Below are 19,677 nucleotides of genomic sequence, written 5' to 3'. Positions count from 1 at the left end.
AATACTTTTGAGGAGTTCTGTAGGTTTCTTTTAAGAACGAAGAAACTGAATACACGTTCAAAAAGATGTCTCAAACATTAAGAACTGTTTTGTGATGCGTATAAAACTGGAACATAGCTCGCAAGCATCCTTACACACACACACACAGTATAAGATTATGTAAGAGGCACAGAATAATTCAACATTTGCAATTGAATTTCTTTGTAAATTGCATGTCAAATGTTTATCAGTCATTCAATATTATCTTTTATCTGGAGTTCTACAGCATATGCTTCTTACATATTCCTACTAAAACGTCTTAATTTCCTGTCAAATTAAAGACAAGATAAATCTGACATCCTCACTGCATAAATTGTTCCTAAGAGATATCATGACAGCCTATGAATGTATTACAGCCCTTATTAACCACGTGTAAATATTCTCTTCTGACCTCTCAGTATTGTTGATATTCATACCCAAATCAAATTGAACATTGTTTGTTGTCCTACATGTTGAATAACAAGCATAGAAGAGGTTGAGATAACAGGAAAACCTCCTACCAATTAGTTTTTTGTATACGAGTGGACGGACATAAGCACTCTATAAAAATGTTTTGATCTCACCTAAGATAACACCACGCCGGCACTTGGGCCTTGGCCATGAATAATTGAATAAGTCCTCTCGTGAAATGATGAATGTGCAAAGATGTGTTAATTTGTATCCAAATAAAGGTGAGTATTGTTGTCCTTTCTGAGTGACTGCGGGCTCTGTTTGTCAAAGGCTTGAATTATCACTGGTATTCACAAGCTGTTAAACACGAACACTGAAATACACAACAGGTCTATTTTGTGAGCTGCCTGTATATCTACATACGCAGCTACCTTTCAAGGTTGCATTATAACCATCACAATCTTATTTTGGCAGCATAATTAGGTTGGCTTCCCTGTGGTACAGCATTTGCATAAGGGGCGTGTCTAATATGCTGTCTCTGTAGGCTGGAACAGGGCAAATGTGTAACCAGTTTTTCACAGGCTATCATAAATAGATTTGCCATTTATAGGCCATCTGCATTTAGATGAATTGCGTTATAGACATCCCAGACCAAACTAAGCAGAAGATCAATTGTAAAGCTCTGCATTGACCAAATGATGAAGAAACAGCACGGGCATCTGTGTTACTAATCTACAGACCAAACAGAAGCACATATGCTGGATCTGAGCCCTCCATATCTGTGGAATGACTGTATGATGTCAACACTGCCACAGTGAGCGCCGTGCGGTGGTCACGTCCAACTGCTTTGTGCAATGTCATCCACATGTGATGAACTAAAAAAACAGAACTGAAATAGTGGAGGAGTAGTTGATGGTTTTTACAACAGAAGTAAATAATTACCAAGTCTGAGTCTGAGACGTGCCGCCCACAGAAGGCCCCCAGCCCATTGACTGTCTGATGCATATTGCACTAAAAAATAGCAAAGAACTTCATGAAATCGCAGACTGGTCGCAACCAATTATGTGTGTATTTTTTGCACACCGAAATCATCTTTAGCTATCTGAATTTCTTAAATGCTGGAGGCTGTTACAATTCTGTGAATTCTCAAAAGTGAATAAAGATATTTTGGACTGTTTGAGTCAGTGAGATCATCAATAATTTCATTCATTTTGAGAGCACAGAAATTCTGATCTCATAGTTTACGCACTTTTTTTGCTTCGTTTTATGATAAACACAAAAGAAGATATTTTGAAGAATGTCGGTAACAGAAATCGGCAGCCCCCATTGACTTGCATTGGTTTAGTGACCATACAATAGAAGTGATTAGAACAGCCATTGTTTGACTACATTCATTGTTTCTTCAAACTATCATTTTTTTGTGTTCTGCGGAAGAAAGAGAGTCATACAGGTTTGAAGTGACAAGACCGTGAGTAAATAATGACAGAATATTGTTTTTGGGTGCACTATCTCTTTAAATGTGTTTCATCTCTGGATCTGTCTGTCAATCTAACATGTAGCGTTTGTTTACACCGTGAGTTTGTATTGTATTGTCAACGGCTTATTTACGTGTTTAACCCACTTAGATAAAATCTGGCCCATTAGGAGTTGAAGTGAGCTGAGGGGGTGTAATGACTGCTTTGCAAAGAGAAGTAATTAACTGACAGAGGTTGTAATTCTTATTCTGTGGCCTGCGGATTGGCTCCGCTGCTCTCTACAAAAGTAAGGGTGCACGTATTCTACCCTCCCTCGTATCATGTGCACGTGCAGCGCATCCTGAAGAGACGGTCGCCACGGGAACCAGCCGCGGTCCAGAGCGGCTGCTAGAGCGGTGATGTAATGCTCCTCGCTGCTTCTGCTCCTGAAGGCTGCAGTAATTTAGAGAGGGGAGGAGGGCACACGCAGAATGTGTGTGTGTGTTGTGTGTTTGTAGGGAGTGTTGTAGCAGCAGGGTTATGCAAACCACAGCATCACTGCAGTATCATCTTCATCTGCTTATAAAGGTGGCATTTCTTCCTCAAGAAGAAATGTCAAATGAATAACTGTTCACAAGCCTCTAATAAAATAAGTACAATATTCTAAATATACAAAAATTCTGTTATTGTTTATACACACCTGCATGTAACACAAAAGCTGCATTTTTCAAGAATTCACCTCACCCAAAGCTACTTACAGGATATATACCATTGCAACAGGCTAATATCCAAAATACATTTTATATAGACATCGCACTATTTGTAATCCTGAAGTTAGATGCTAAAACATTTCTAATTTAAATAACCCATGTTTTTTTTAGTACTTCCTGTTGAAATGAGTGAAATTATCTATTTTCTGTGTTTTGTAGGCCTAACAACCGGCATCACTGTACCAAGGCAGACTCTTAACAAAGAGAAATAATTTTAATAATTTGAAAATTGTTTAAACATTCTGATCATAAGGAAGACTGCCTCCAGACCCTCCTCCCAAAATCTGACAGAACAACCACTTAGACCCTTAGTCTGAAAAAAGCGGGCGTTAGGGACTCTGTTGCATTAGGAGCTCAGGACCCCTGCTTCAATAAATCATTTCTCAGCCTTGATCGGGGAGAAATTTGACAGTCCTTGGGCACTTTTGTTTATGGAAGATTATGAAGAACAGAGGACAGCACATAAAGCCACTGAAGGCTTAACTGCTAGGCAGGGCTCTGCAATCCACAAAATCACAAATCAACACAATAGCCATTTATGAACAGCTCTGACAACATGACTCGCCAAACGTACATAGAAAGGGAGTGAAGAGTGGATGTTAAGCAGCCTTGGTTGCACATTTTATGAGTTTTGGTCAATGGGGACCGACTGAAAGGTCACAACAATGTCAAGCTGAAGGTTTTAAAGCGCTCCATAAATTTAGCCTAGTAAAAAAATTGACCGTTTACACATAAATTATATGTAGCACTTAGACAGCTGAGAACATAAGGCTATAAGTTTAGGGTTACTTAACTGAAATGTTTAATGAAAAAAAATCTTTTAAAGACAACATTTTTAATTACAAACTAAAATAGTATAAAAAAAACTTGAATTGAAACTTGGATGGAAACTTCTTTCCTAAGGATTCAGAAATTTCTTTATAAAATGCAGAGTGTACATTTTTACAATTTCTTTAGATTCAAATGCTCGGAAATCGTGTGTGTGTAATTGTATTTATCTAAAAATCAATTCTGATAAAATTTAAAAACAACGCAGAAAAATCAGTTCAGCTCTCATAAATCTTAGTCAAACAAATCTTCAAAATCTTTTAAAAATTCGACACTACACAAACCCAGACACACAGGTTCTTAAAACACTACTTTGTTTTGTTGATTTCATTAACAGACATAATGTGCCCCTTTAAAAGCTACAGTATTTTTATCCATTCAATTTTATCTGTAGCCTACTGTTTTTTCTGCATTTTCATGGTCCCTAAAAGTGGTGTGAATCTATAAAATTGCCCCGACATAAAAATACATTTGTGTGGAAGGCTTGCTTTTAGCTTAATATTTTCACATTTGGCAGTCCTGTAGAAAAAACACTCTTTTTCCCTTACAACAGTCTTTTGTGTTTACGGGCAGTTGGGCTTCTCACTCTCGCGCTGTCTGTCTTCACCTCTGTTATTTAGATAGGATGAGATGTGTAAAGAGAAGAATGACAGTAAATCTGGGAGTTCTCTCTCCACAACACAGTGGTCCCTGTTCAACCATTACAATAAAAGACTGTGATGCAAATATCAGAGGGTCATATCAGGGTGCTTTGATGTATACCATGAATTTAACATATGCATCCAAAGTGGTATGCTAAAACTTTTAAAAGTAGTTTTAAAAAAATATGATGGGTCAACCCGTTTTATTTGTAAAAGCTTGGCCAGGCCAGTCAAACCAGCATTAACCTGCTTAAATCAATAATAAAATTTGATTGAGACCAACTGAGACCAGCAACCATAAGCTGGTCCCTAAAATCTGCAGATAGTTCAGCATCCATCAAATAACACCTGGTACAGTTTGACCAAATATTTAAATTAACTTATTTTTCCTTCATTAGAGTGTTTGTGTGTGTGCTTGTGTTACCTTGTACAGCCTGGAGCTTGTGGGTCTGTATGATGATGCAGAGTTGGAGCACAAGTTGAGGGGCGCTCTCCAGGAACGTAGCCAGCAGGTGGAGCATGCTGACATCGGCGTACTGGTACACCATCCTCCAGTAAAATCTCCAGCGGTCATTATCTCCGCTCTGCCTGCTCCTGATGCCCAGGTAGATGGTGTGGAAGTACCTGGAGAAGACACATACATAGCTATTTGTAGTCTCTCTGAAGTCTTGTTGAACTCTCTGTGACTGGACTAAATCAGCTATTCAGACTTTTAACAGCAAGCATGTGTATGTACATTTATATTTCTAACCTGATATCTAAGTACATATATTTTAGGAGGTGGCTTATCAACACCTTACCCTATCCCAAACCCTAAATACAAAATATAATAACAGGAGTTTATTTGCAAAACCAGATAACCAGATTTAAAAAATGTTCAAAAATCATGTTTTTATTGTGTTATCATGTTTTTATTGTTTAATTGTGTTAGCTGTATTTTTTTAAGGTTATTTTTGCCTAATCAAAAACCCAACTACAGTTTGATTGGAATGCACAAAAAAACATGATTTAATGAAATAAAATAAAAAGCTGAGCTATCTGTTTTTGCAAGTGAACTCCTTATATGATGCAATATATATAGACCTATAAAATAGAAAGAAGATATAAAAAGTATAAAAATGATCTAAAGAGTCCTTTAACCTGGGCAACAGCCCCAGCACAACCTATATGAGTTTAGTGCAGCAACCTTGACGCACAAGTATTACTTACTAAAATCCTTTGCTTTAAAGGCCAATTATCTGAAGTCATTACATTTTGATCAAATATTTTTCATCATCATAAAACATAATAACAACTAATTTTGATACTTTCAAATACCAAAATGGATCGGAGGAGAATGTAGCATGTCAGCCCTTTGTTAAAGTTTCTGGTTTCTAAGGCTCCTGTGACTGTGAATCTGGCGTAAGTGTGATGTGTTGTTCTTGAAAAGCATAAATGCTAAAATCATCTGCTTCCAGTACAGTGACTTTGACAACAGGGCAACCTGTCCCTGCATTGCTCCCTATTGCAAAGTTTGCACCCCCGCCCCTGACGGGCACCCAGCCAAAAACAGACATACACTCATACACACTTATTTTCTGCCCCCTGAGATTTAAGTGGGCTTTCTTTGGGCTTTCCCCAAATCCACAAAACCAGCTGCATTTTTTTACTATGAAGATCAACTATAAAAAAATGTGTTAAAAGCTTATGGGGATATAGTCTCATTTGCATGATGTTTTCTCATTGATTTCTACGAGAGTGGCTGCTGCCTTCACTGTCTGCCAGAATCTCTCTGCTACAGGTTGAACTTTGATCATTTATATGCAAAGAATGGTTTTATAGTGCATTACTTGCCAACTTCAATTAATTTACAAGAGAAGCATAAAGAGATACTTTGATTGTTGACAAAAGAATGTAATGCTAAGAGGTAGCATTGTATTCATATCAAAATAAAACAGCTTGAGGCATCCATGCTTAATGCAAACCTGCTTATTGAATATAAACAGACACACAACTAAAAACAGCTAACAGTATAATAATGTAAATCTTTAAAATAGGGCACAATATTATATCTTGTCAGTTCAAACCTGTATGACTTTCTTTCATCTGCAGAACACAAAAGAAGATATTTTGTAAAATGTCGGTGAAAGAAAAAAATCGGTCCCCATTGACCTGCATTGATTTTCTGTCCATACAATAGATGTCAATCGGGACCGACATTTTTCAAAATATCTTCTTTTGTGTCTTGCAGAAGAAAGAAAATCACAGATTTAAAATGATAATAGGGGGGGGGGTGATGACAGAATTTTCGTTTTAAAGGTGACCTATTCCTTTAACAGTAGGTATTTCCATATTGATTTGATGACAGCTCTATCACCTGTATTTTAAATTTAACCCAAAATTGAGTTTTAGTGTTAATTTAAGTTTGTATAATTAATGTAAAATGAAAATTACATTTAGTTCACATTTGTTTTAAACACTTCAGGTGTGACTCCTGTTTTCCATACACACAGACAACACTAACCGGGATTCACTTCCAAAACCATTGCCAATGATTCAAAGAAGCTCTTCGTACAATCCTGTTTATTTCAGCATGCCGACCGAGCACAAGAAAAGTGTTCTAGATGTGTCAGGCTGGATATTCATGTTATCAAAACCCTGGGCTATTTCGTGATACGATCTTGCTTTGACAGTGCAGGCCTAGTTTAGTAATTCACAGAGATTCTCAGCAGATAACAGGCAATCCTCCTTTGTAAACATGATGGAGCTCTCGTATAAAACCTTAAAGCACAGGTTAACACACCATTCATTATCCTCAATATTTTCAAAAAGGAAAAATCTATGAAACAAGCAGCAATCGTCAGAGTTAACTGAAAATGTTGTCAGGTTCCACACCAGCATTGACTGACTCAGAGGAAAAACACTATGACAAAAGTACCGCAGTCCTCTCGCACAGAGCGGCGGTGTGATCTTCTGGCTGACCTTATAGAGTGGGCGTCTGTCCAGCTTCTTTATCAGATAAGTGGGCTTCAGAAGAGGTCTGCTCGAAAATGCACAGACTCCTGACATTTCTTCCACTTACCCTAAAGGCCACGCGGAGAAAGGCCTCTCATATGGTTTGGATTTCAGATAAGACGCAAGTCGTCTCTGTTTCGATCTCGGCAATATGTATCTCTTTCCTTCACTGTCCATCTGAAACCATCACTCCGAGAAGTCTGACTCGCCAATGCATCACATTACTGCCAAAGGCTGGCTATCTAACCAATCACCATTTAGAATTATACCGTAAGACAGATGTGGATAACAGGATTCTTTTTGGAACAGTCAATACACTGTGTTTGAATATTTCTTTTTTGTAAGAATGACATCACACTTCATGAACGACAGATGTGAAGCTGTTTTCTTGAACAGACTGATCTCTGGTCTGTTGCTGCACACTGTCTTTCTTAAACAAGACACTCCCTCCATTTCTCTTCTTCACTTCAGGATAGCGCTCTCCTCTTCATCAATGTCTCATTTAAACTCCCCAACCATCGCCACTACTGGCCATCAGGGCACAGCAGAGCGCTTAGTGTTTCCCTTTACCTGCCAATCAGGTGGTGGAAAACATCCCTGAGAGAGTGCTTAGAATCATTTATACTGTTGTTGTCAAATGTTGCATCATGTTTCTTGAGCTATCTGCACCAGCCACGTAACACAACCATAAACATCACCAGTTCCATCCCTGCCTCATCACTTTCAACGGCGGTGCTGAGCAATCAACAAAATAATCAGGCATCATGGGTTCAAATACAAAGTACATTCTTAATATACATTAAACAAATAACAGTCATAAAACAACTGTGCAATATTACAAACAAATCTGGTACACAAGTACATCCTGTTTCAGTTTTTTTTATATCACATGTGACCCTGGAAAGGGGGGATCATCCAATGGGCATTATGGGGAAGACATTTTCACATATCTGCGTTTACGACATATTTATTCTGCTGTGTGCTTCATTGGCCCACGCATACAGAACAGTGTTTCTAAATGAGAACATCAGTCTTTTGATTTAGTCAGTTTTACGAGCCTTCTAGCGGCTTTTGTTCAGAAGACGAGCATAGCGACAAATCTAGCGACTTCTTGGATAAACCTTTCATTAAGTGGGAAAATTTCGCCAGTGCTGCCCCGCGAGCGCGAAGTCTGATATGATGATGTCGCAAATATGATGATGTCGTTACATAGAGGCTAAAGAAATAAACGTATAATACTCGTGAATGTCGTTTGCTGTAACACATTACACGCTTACAAGAACGTGAGTCGCAAGGTGCTTGTTTCACAAATAAATTTGAACAATTGGACAAATTACTAGTAGTATAATCATTGACAAAGACTGACAGTTTATTCTTAGAAAAAATGAAGATGAAAATATTTGAGAATTGCGCTTAAGAATATTTTTAAGAACTGTCTTAATTTATCTTGAGAACAGTTTTTTGAAACCGGCGTGATTGTGTGTGACATATGGAAGAATCTGATAGAACTGAATTAATAGGTAGATGTGTGGTAGTGTGTGCTTAAAAACTTAAAAGGCAATGTTTCTATTTTAAGATTTTTTGCTCACTAGTTGTAAGCAATAAGCAAATCTGTAAGCTCTGTTCAAAACTGTCAAGCTTTGGATGTGCAGATTCAAAGCCGTCCACACAAAGATGCATTTAGCTGTATACGTAAAAAAACATTATTGTATCGGTGTTTCGTCCATACATACAGTATCCAGCATTTTGGGAGCCTGAAACCGCAATTTTTTAAACCGGGTGCCAGATTGGATAAATCTAGCTTTCCTGTAGCTCAGTGGTAAGAGCATTATGCTAACAATGCAAGGTTGCACATACCTAAGTATAAATGTATAGGATAATGCAATGTAAGTCGCTTTGGATAAAAGCGTCTGCCAAATGCATAAAAAAACGACATCCTTGGATTTTCGTTTGTACAGCCAAATGTGTGTATGGCCTCAGTGTGGGACTGCACATGTCCCAAGCCTTAATTTCCAAGAGTTTAGGAATTATCTGTGTCAAGGAATTTTGAACCATACATCAGAAAACTGCAACTCCATCTCCTATTCTTCCCTGAACCCAGGACTGGATACCAAAAAAACTACACACAGTGACAGCATCTGTGTACTGAGGATGCTTCTTGCACACAGAATGTACAGTCTCCTGACCGGGAAATGAACTCTCCATACAGTAGTACACTTACATTATGAATGGGGATCGGATCATAGTTTATTCATTACAGTTCAATTGAGGTGCCATAGACTCGTGCATGCTACACACGAGTGACACACCAGGTATATACACAGGGTGGATAATTTTGCACAGCTGTGAATTTAATGTGTTAATTAATAGCGTTATATCACAATACATCATAAGGGCTTTGTAAATTCATTTTCATCGCTATTTCACGCACTAATTTTGAAGCCCATCTAATACATCACCAAATAAAATTTCCAGACAGAAGAAACTAAATGGAGCGCAGTCGATTACAAAACAATGCAGGTGTCTTGAGACCCATGTTAAAGCTTAGAACTGCTCCTGACTGGTTTATGGTTATCTGTTACGGTCAAAACGTGCTTCCTCTTCAAACACAACTCTAGCATCACTATTCAATCTCATCATTCCATGACATTCAGATAAAAGAAGTTCAATTAATTGGCCGCACAAGTCCCTCATGTTATGAAATCTTACGGGACTCCATCCACTGAAGTTATCTGTACTTTTGGATTGGGTTTGAGGTTATTGAGTGATGTGCATTTCCAAGCAGACTTTGTACGCCTGGAAGCACTTGACCTGTTAATAGCAACAGAAGGAACAGGACTTTGCTTTTACAACGCCGGACACGTGGGACAGCCTGAGTGACAGTCTCCGGCAATCAACAGGCCATCCAAGGAAACACGTCTGCTCTTTTGATCTGGTTGCTAAGCACCAGGGCTCCACATGCCTCCAGAGAGCTGTGTTTTCAGAGAGGATTATACCATGACAGTCCCAATGCACACAAAAAAAAAACTCTAGAAAAAAGGAGTAACTTTCTTTATCGAAAAAAGCTCCTCAGCTTATTGATTTATTGCCGGCCAATATTGTACACCAGTGTTTAAAAGCAATCTGCTGTCACTGGAAGGGAAAATAATAAAACAAAGAATCGACTATGATGGAGATTTAACAGCCATCGTCGCTCATACAAGTGAAAGATCACATTCACAGCAATATGCTGGTGATGCATGGACCGATGCCTGCTCTACTCCAACTCACTGTAAAGTAATATCAGTATCACTGTGTAGGCAGCGCGCTGTCACACAATAGCGGATGGACTGATGCCATGCACTGATGGCATAGACTGAAAGAGACGGTCGCATATCTGCAGAATGAGAGGAGGGCATACGTTCTACATATTGCGTGTCACTCAAAACTTGAAGCTTCATTCAAGGGTCACCGGATTTATAAGATTCAAGAAACTCTGTGAATTACAACCCCAATCTGTAACTTTTACTCTTTTATCGCCATCTCGATTTGAAACATAAAATGTTAGTGCTTTCTTCAGGTAGGTTGTGCTTCGGGACTACTTCCGCGGAGTAATCACTACATCAAGTGAATCTGTCACTGTACAGTATTGTTGCCAAAGTTGATGTCCGGGGGCAGTGGCGTTGCTAGGCCCCTTTTTAGGTGGGCTTTAGCCACCCTAAAGTTCTAGCTTATCCCCCATAAAAAATTGTGAGTTATTTGTACGGGAATTTGAGATCGCTTTATAGTTCTCTACAAAACTCTTATTATCAAAACGACCGGCTGCGTTATTTAGTGCATTCTTCAGTTTACAGTGAACGTCACAAGCAGAGGATAAAGAGGTGTGTGTATTAACATGACATCTGCATCTTTGCCATTCTTTGTTATAAATGCAGCTTACATAATATGATGCGGGAGCGATACAAGACCCTTTCCCATCCAATGTAAAAAGTTTTGTCTGCGTTCACCCCTCGCCACACTGTTAACTAGTTGTTTACCTCAAGCTAAATAAAAGCACTTCACACACCAATGACGGCAAAGTTTAGAAAATGATCACAATGACATTGTAGCGCACGGAAATGTGTCATTCATGAATGAAATACGGTTTTATTTTTCTGCACCTGGTTATAGAGAGCTGAAGGTAGTTTTGAGAGCCCCGGCTGTTCAGGCTGTTGTGATTGGTCGGTCCCCCTATCAATCCACGTGTATTCATAAACTTTGCAGATCGATCAAAGTGTCTGCTAGTGCATGTGCAAAAGTCAATCTTCACATTTTTTCCCCTACTTTGGCGAGGCAAATAACACCGGACAGAATGGGTCAGACCGATTACATTAATTAACGTTAATTTAAATATATTCTAATTTAAATATTGAATACCTAGAATCACCCCTGTCCGGGGGCATATTTGTATACCCCTCAGGTTAGACTACACCATCACAATATGAGATGTGTTACAAAAAGCCTAAACTCTATGCTTTAAAGACATTTATTGAACAAAAAAACTAGGCAAAATGCATAGAAAAAGGAATAAAGCATACATTGGCTACAGTTTTATCGATCATTAATATTTGTTGATCCACCTTTGTGGCAATATTTTGTTGTCAATCTCCTGGGCTATGTGTAAATATGTTTTGTGCATAAATTTCCCAAGCGTCCTTAAGTTATTTTTATAGCAGAGCTGCAGTTTATACTCAAAGCTTTCCTGTGGCTTAGTGGTCAGAGCATGGCACAAGCAATGCCAAGGTCATGGGGTTGATCCCAGGGGACTGGACATAGTTAGAAACAAAAATAGTATAATACAATGCAATGTCAGTCCCCTTATATAAAAGCGTCTGCCAAATGCATATATGTAAATGCATACTCGAAACACACTGAAACATGTGTAAACATTTTTCATGCATAAGTAATAACATGTTCCAATAAAGAATGAAGATCTCAATTGTATAAGTTCAACATCACTTGAGAAGTAGGCAAAGCGTATATCCAAAAAAGTAATCTATCATCTGGATAAATAATGTACTGTACTGTATCTGTCTCTTTTGCTCTGATCAAATGAAAATGCTCTCATTGTTGCCTACCAAGCCGGCAACTTGACTATATTTCCTTAAAATGCTGCCTCCGTAGGCGTCTCACTAGAATTTGGAACCTATACCCCCAAAATAAAATGTCTTAAACCATAGATAAAACTCAAATATGGCAGCAGACATAAGTTTAGATTGAAAATCTAAACCTCGACACGCCCCCTGGGGCCACGGCAGACAGGAAGCCAAAATTCAATGTACTTACACAGCTGCCCAAAGCCTATGCAATGATGAACGTCTGCTGTCTAGATGCCAAGAGGGACCAACTCATCCCAAATCAATTGAACCGTGTTATTCAACAATTATGCCAGGCTCTTTGCTGCATGATGATGGAAAGAAGGTCACCGGCACACAACATCATAAATACAGATCGGCACTGAATATTGCTTTGTGCTAAATTCCTGACACCGCCCATCTTTCCCGCATTTACCAGTCACTGTATATGCATAAGTCAGACGCTTATAAGCAGAACTGCAGCTACCGAGAGTTTTATGGTAGAAAAATTTACATGAATGACAGCAACATTCCTCCGGCTCGGAAAATGAGCAACGGCTGTACGGATGGATGCACTTCAGGCCCAAACGCGATAGCATGGGAATTTAATTATTAAAGCCATAATAGATTCATAATAAACATTCAATTCATTTGAATTCATTCACACGCCCACACCCCAGACGTAATTCGATCAAATGTGATTTGGCTCGTATTAAAAATGCCTCAACAATATCCTGTAATTAAGAGATTACAAAGATAGCAGTTAGACATGCTGCTTAACACAAGCTTAAAATGCACAAAAAAGCTAAATGAAAGGGGGGAGTATCAACCGGGTGCATGTTTTTTTAAACAGAACGGTCAGCAATGTATCCATCAGCAGTCATGGCTTCACGGTACCATGTCATTTCCTCATGCCAAAGGGAAGATGAAGCTTTGTCATTAGAGTCTCACATGAAAAGTGTGATGCCATGACAGGGCATCGTTAGCATGGTGCTGCTCTCAAGTGAGGGAGAAAGTGAGAGGAATTGAACGGGAAGGGAGAAAAATGAGACTGACAGGTGCATTGCCCTACACTCGCAGTGACCGAACGCAGCTGGCGCAGGGGCTGATGGGTAGGCTGCCTCACTGGTTAATGCAGCACTCATTAGACGCATGGAGAGGAAGTGCCTTCAGGCTAGACTCCAGACCAGTAAGTAAGGACTTCTTTGGACCATAGCTTGTGTTTATGGCAACCTCTCTATGGTGGAAACTCCAATTTATAGAAATGTGTACAGTATCAATATTACAGATTTATACAATATACATTAAACCAAAGATATGATTAGATTCATCACACGATAGACAGGGTAACAGTTGAACTGTACAGGTGCCAATATGAAGGTGTGATCGTTGGAAATACTAAATAAAAACTGTATAAAAAAACATATTTGTTGGAGGGTTTCATTTTAGGTATTTATTTGACGGGTCTGCACAGTGTAACGTTGTTTTAAAATACATTTTTATATTATTGTTCTTATATCATATGTGTAAGCTTTCTTAAGGTTTATTCTGAAATGTTTTATATGGTATTATTTATTGCTCTTCTTAAATTATATAATGATTTGAAGTACAGTGACACCATTTTTGGTAACACTTTATAATAACTGCACGCTATGAATCATTAGTTAAGCATCAATACATAGTTCATTAATCATTTATGAAGCATTGGCCCCACATTAATAGACATTAGTAAGCAGTTTATAAATACAGCTATAAATGCTTTGTTCTTGATTTATAAGCATGTATATAATATGCTTAATAATCAAATTTTCATACTTTATTAAGGATGAATTCATCATTTCTAAATTAAGGATTACATTACTTACAAACCAGTTAGTTAGGAGTTGTCAGTGGTTCATGAGATCATTTAGAAAGTTTAAGTAAATGATTAATAAACTCTTTGAATGCACATTTATACATCTTATTATTCTGACATATAGTAACAGTTACTTAATTTGTTAATAAATGCTTTTTTAACACACATTCCTGCTGTAATTCATGATTAATTAAGGTAGTTATAAAACATTTACTAGTTGTCAGTTAACTATTTTTGTGAGCTCATCTAAAGTGAGGACTATGTATGCCTTGTAAAGCGTTTACAAATGAGAGTTGCATATCACTTCACAGTTATATTTTTTCTGGAGGTGTGCAGGAATTAAAAAAAATTCAGAAGTTTATTTTTCATTTTATGTCAATTCATTTAATGTTAATTTATATGTTCGGTTGTACAATTTTAATTTTGCAGAGGTTTATTTTTTATTTTATATTAAATCGTTTTATATTCATTAATATGCACAGTTGTACATTTTAATTTATTTTGCATCTTGAAATAAATATTTCTATGCTCTGAATCCCTCTGTGTTGTGTTTTCCTATTTCTGTTAAGAAGATAACTGAGCCTTTAACTCTCATTCTCATAAATGCTTTACAAGGCATACATAGTCCTCACTTTAGATGAGCTCACAAAAATAGTTAACTGACAACTAGTAAATGTTTTATAACTACCTTAATTAATCATGAATTACAGCAGGAATGTGTGTTAAAAAAGCATTTATTAACAAATTAAGTAACTGTTACTATATGTCAGAATAATAAGATGTATAAATGTGCATTCAAAGAGTTTATTAATCATTTACTTACACTTTCTAAATGATCTCATGAACCACTGACAACTCCTAACTAACTGGTTTGTAAGTAATGTAATCCTTAGTTTAGAAATGATGAATTCATCCTTAATAAAGTGTGAAAATTTGATTATTAAGCATATTATATACATGCTTATAAATCAAGAACAAAGCATTTATAGCTGTATTTATAAACTGCTTATGTCTAATAATGTGGGGCCAATGCTTCATAAATGATTAATTAACTATGTATTGATGCTTAACTAATGATTCATAGCGTGCAGTTATTATAAAGTGTTACCGCATATGGAACAATTGACACACTTGGCTCACACAGAAGTTCAAATAAAATATTTTTGATCATCAAACTGAATCATGAATTTCCTTTAATTAAGAGAAATTACCAAAACATCCAGAGAGCTCTGGATATCTGTATAAGAGACAGAAAGCATGCGTGTTGGTGTGCACATGAGTGATTTAGAAAATCACATTCAGCCTGTAGTAACATCTAGCCACAATCCAGTGGCCATACAACAGCACTCCTCAACTCACTCATCCCACTGGATTCACCTTCACGATGCAGCCAGCTTCACATGGGAAGTGTGAGATACTAGGCCACAGCCCCATGAATAACAAACACATGATGCCTATAATAAATCAGCAGGGGATTAATGAAATGAACGATGTGTCAATGACAGCTGATATGACCAGATCACCTGCACTACAGCACAAGACCTGCTCTATTATCAAATAGACTGCTGTTGCAAACTCCATTGGTCCTGCAGACGTATTTCAGATCTACAGAGTTGTGCGACTGATACGATTATCAGATTGTATCTTACGCACAGTATAACGGCCGATAGTAAAACACAAAGATGGGCAATGAAAAAGAAATGTACATTCATTAACCTTCATTTGAGAGTTACACAATAGTTCTTATAAGTAAACCCAAGGACTCTTAGGAATACTCCACTTAGAGGAACGAATGAATCACGCTGTTTTGTTCGTCTCTGTGAAGCGAGGCTTCTAAATAACAAACCAGCCTTTTGGCTGTGTTAAATCTGTGCCGATAAGAAAGGTGCACATGAAAGAAGGTCATACTAAAACACAAATCAGAATTAATTTATCATTCTACTCTTCATCTATCAAGCTCATCTGAACTCTTAGGACTGCTCTTAGCGGGGTGCTGAACGCAGAGCATTAAAGCGGTACCTGGGATCATTTCAGGTTGTGAAAAGTACACTTTGGAGGAACCAGAGACAGTGACAGAGTTGCGCCAAAGGAAGTTCAACGGGATTCATGGAGCCTTCAGATAGTTCCATGATGTTATGTTTTCTCTTTCCGTGAAAAGAGAATTCTGAGAATTGTTTCTAAACACATTATAGATGTTAGAAATGTATTCCTGAAACACATTACAAAGACTCAAAAGTATGTCGTACAGAATTTTGGAGTTAAACTGTTAAACAGTTTTCACCAATTCGCTTTTCAGGATTTTTTTGGGCGGGGCTAAAACGGGGGATGCATGGCCAAGGATGCATGGCCCCTCCCCTTTCACTAGAGCGCCTAGCATCAGTTGTCTGCTCAATTACGAGCTCAGGGTAAACTAAACAAATCTCACGCCACATAACAGACAATCCACCCGGCTGGTTCGCTATCTGCAATTTCAGCATCTACCTTATTAGCTCAAGAGAGAACAACTACAAATAGACAAAGCTGTCTGTGTTCACACTTTACTTATTTTATTAAGCTGATAGCATCTATTTTACATTATTATCCTATGGAGTAAACCGTGTTTCAAAATAAGCCCGGAGCACTTTTTTAAAACGCTTGCGCCAGTGTCTTTTTCTTCAGCTCAGAGGTTGAAAAAACATACTGTCAAGCACCTTTTTCAGAGCTAACCAATGTGATTGGTCGAGAAGGCTTAAGCTCTAAAAAATAAAACAGGGGCCGAAACGCCCGTTACTTTACTTTAAAATTAAACTAAATTACTTTTAATTGCATTTCTAGCGAGAAATTAGCAATGTAGTTTTATGTGTATTTTTTTGAAATTTAGATTTTTACATCATCAGAAAGCTGAAGAAATAAGCTTTCTTTTGATATATGGTTTATTATGACAGGACAATATCATACGGAACAACTACTTTTTACAAAGCTGGAATCGGAGGGTTCAAAAAAAGCTAAATATTGAGAAAATCGCCTTTGAAGTTGTTAATCTGAGGCACTGTAGCAGGCCGTTCACTCACAAAAATAAAGTTTTTATACCTTTACAGTAGGAAATTTATTAAATATCTTCATGGAACAATTATCTTTACTTAAAATATTAATGATTTTTTGCATAAAAGAAAAATCTGAAATTTTGACCCATACGCTGTATTTTTGGCGATTACTAAAAATGTTCCCATCCTACTTAAGACTGGTTTTATTGTCCAGGGTCACATATCGTGTATATTTACTCACGCATGTTTGAATTCAAATCCTCCCATAAAACATATTCACATAATTCACATAAAGCCTACTGAGCTGGGGACTCTGGTTGAGCAATGCGAGTGGGCGTGGCTTCAGCACCAACAGCGGACACGCCCCCAGCGTTTGAGAGCAGAGAGTCCTGCTTATTTTTCCAAGATTTTGATAATTTATTTGATTTACTTGGATGCTTTTTCTCCATTCAAATTTTTCTGGGTGGTTAATAGCACACTTTTCTGTTGTGTGACAAACTCAGAACACATATTTCAATGTCACTTTACTCGGACTTTGAATGCTTTATTTCTATAATTTTTTTATTCATTAAGCACTTCTTTAAATGGGTTAAAAGTTTACCTCAGAACTATTGACAGGCTCCATGAACCGCATTACAAACTGTTCCATTGGCGTCAACAGGATGACGCGACTCTCTCACAATGTCTCTGGGAGTTACATAATAATTGGCCAAAAACTGAAAAATGTGTTTTGGAGAGCATGTCATTAAATGGTTTATTCACAATAGTGGATTACTAACAAATGAAAGGACCTAATCTGGTTCCATTGTTTGTTTCTAGGGCCAGTGGATTGAAAACTCTCTGTAAATTAATGTGTAATCACATAATATGATGCTTCCTTCATGGATCCAATACGAACCTTCATATTTGTAAATAGTTTTATCTTGTTATACATGTTCCAAAATCTGCAGACTTCCTTTCTAATAAATTTCTCCCCCTCAAATCAAAGAATCTGCACCTCCCACTCTGTCTGTCCACAGTCCACTGTGCTGAAATGTATCAGACAGGCTGTCTGGAAGTATTGATCAGAATGAGTGATGTCCCGCCCAGAACAGACGCATTATCACCAGGCCTCTCTATAATGTCCCGGTGTTCCCTTGTGTGATGAACAACCAAATGATTGACAGCTGTAGCTTAACATGTGCACACAAGATATTCTGGCAAACGAAAGAAGATATTTTGAATAATATTGGTAAAGAAACAACGGCGCTACCCATTCACTTCTATTGTATGGACACAAAACCATTGCAAGTTGTTTGGTTAACAACATTCTTCAAAATATCTTCTTTTGTGCTCTGCGGTAGAAAGAAAGTCATACAGGTTTGAAAGGACAAAAGCGTGAGTAAATAATGACAGAATTTACATTTTTGGGTGAACTATCCCTTTAAGAATTGTCCCAAATCTCTCAAATATGTTTGAGATATGGGTTGAAAAACCTGCACGCCGTATAATATTAAATTTGGCCGTTTGAGGCTGATAATCAAAAATTGTGAAGCTCAAACACCTCACTCATCTGACCATAGAAACAACAGAATAAAAAAACGAGTTTCAGGCCCTTTGTCGTACCCTATAAGCTGAACATAGCCTACTTCACAATAAGATGAGGTTGAGATCAGGAGCGATTGGTACATTTTGTCTGTGGTAATGAGAGAGGTGGGTCTCTCTGCCTCTGGTCAGTTTTTACAAAGAAACAAACGTGGCTCAGAGATGCTACTTCAAAAAACACCTGAGGTTTCCTTTATTGGCAACCATCAATACTTCCTTTTTTCTTTTCATTACAAATAAACCTAATGGGGCATGAAATTAAGTTCGGTTGTGAATGGAGTATTTGAAAATTAAATCTACGAGAGAACATCACCATGATGGCCTTGAGATGGACGCTTGATTCTGTATGCGCACATTCATCCAGTAAAACACTTTTCTTTACTTAACGGAATTTATTCCACAGAGTGTAGCCCTTAGCCCCCTTGACTCTCACATTCATAAAACATGCTATCGAAGAATGGTGGCCCGGGGGCTGCTCGGCATGCTCACAGCTCTACAAACACATGTAGCGCTCTGTCAGTGCTTTACAGCTGTGCTGCAAATACAAACGTGCACCATTCGAGGGTGTGAAAACTAAGTGACGTCATTAGATTGCTGCACGTTGACATATATACAGTACATGCCGTAGAACCAAAGTGAAATTAAATGATGTCCCCAACTCTCCAAACCCACTGGATGTTTTCATTGCTCAGAAGTTGCTCTTTCATAGCTCAGGAGATTAGATGCAGAAACTTCACACAAGTTCACTTACACTCATTGCAGGTGCTTCCAAATGCCATAAAAAGACCAAATTTTGGTTATTTTGTTTCATAAAGAACGTTTAACATTCAAATAACTTTTAAATGGTTCTTATGTACCGTGGCCGCTGGGTGTCAATGCGCTGCAACAGAAGAAAACACATGCAAACAAAAAAAAACACAAGCAAATTCAGAAAGCATTCGCGTTAGTTTGACGACACATGCCCTGCAAATACTCGCAACACAAGCAAACACAGAAACGCGCTGCA

The 19,677-nt window shown here is 37.9% G+C and overlaps 1 protein-coding gene across 1 annotated transcript in view; it reads right to left on the bottom strand.

Moving 5' to 3' along the window:
- Positions 1–19,677, bottom strand: part of xkr4 (XK related 4) — a 45,888-nt gene that overhangs the window by 9,157 nt on the left and 17,054 nt on the right. The window contains exon 2 of the mRNA XM_056742946.1: positions 4,547–4,746. Coding sequence (XP_056598924.1) covers positions 4,547–4,746 — 200 coding nt within the window. The remainder of the gene's footprint in view (positions 1–4,546; positions 4,747–19,677) is intronic.

This window comes from Triplophysa dalaica, chromosome 3, assembly GCF_015846415.1.
Source record: "Triplophysa dalaica isolate WHDGS20190420 chromosome 3, ASM1584641v1, whole genome shotgun sequence".
Classification (NCBI taxonomy): Eukaryota; Metazoa; Chordata; class Actinopteri; order Cypriniformes; family Nemacheilidae; genus Triplophysa; species Triplophysa dalaica.
Note: the sequence above shows the minus strand (reverse complement) of the source record. Positions and strands in the feature narration are given on the sequence as shown.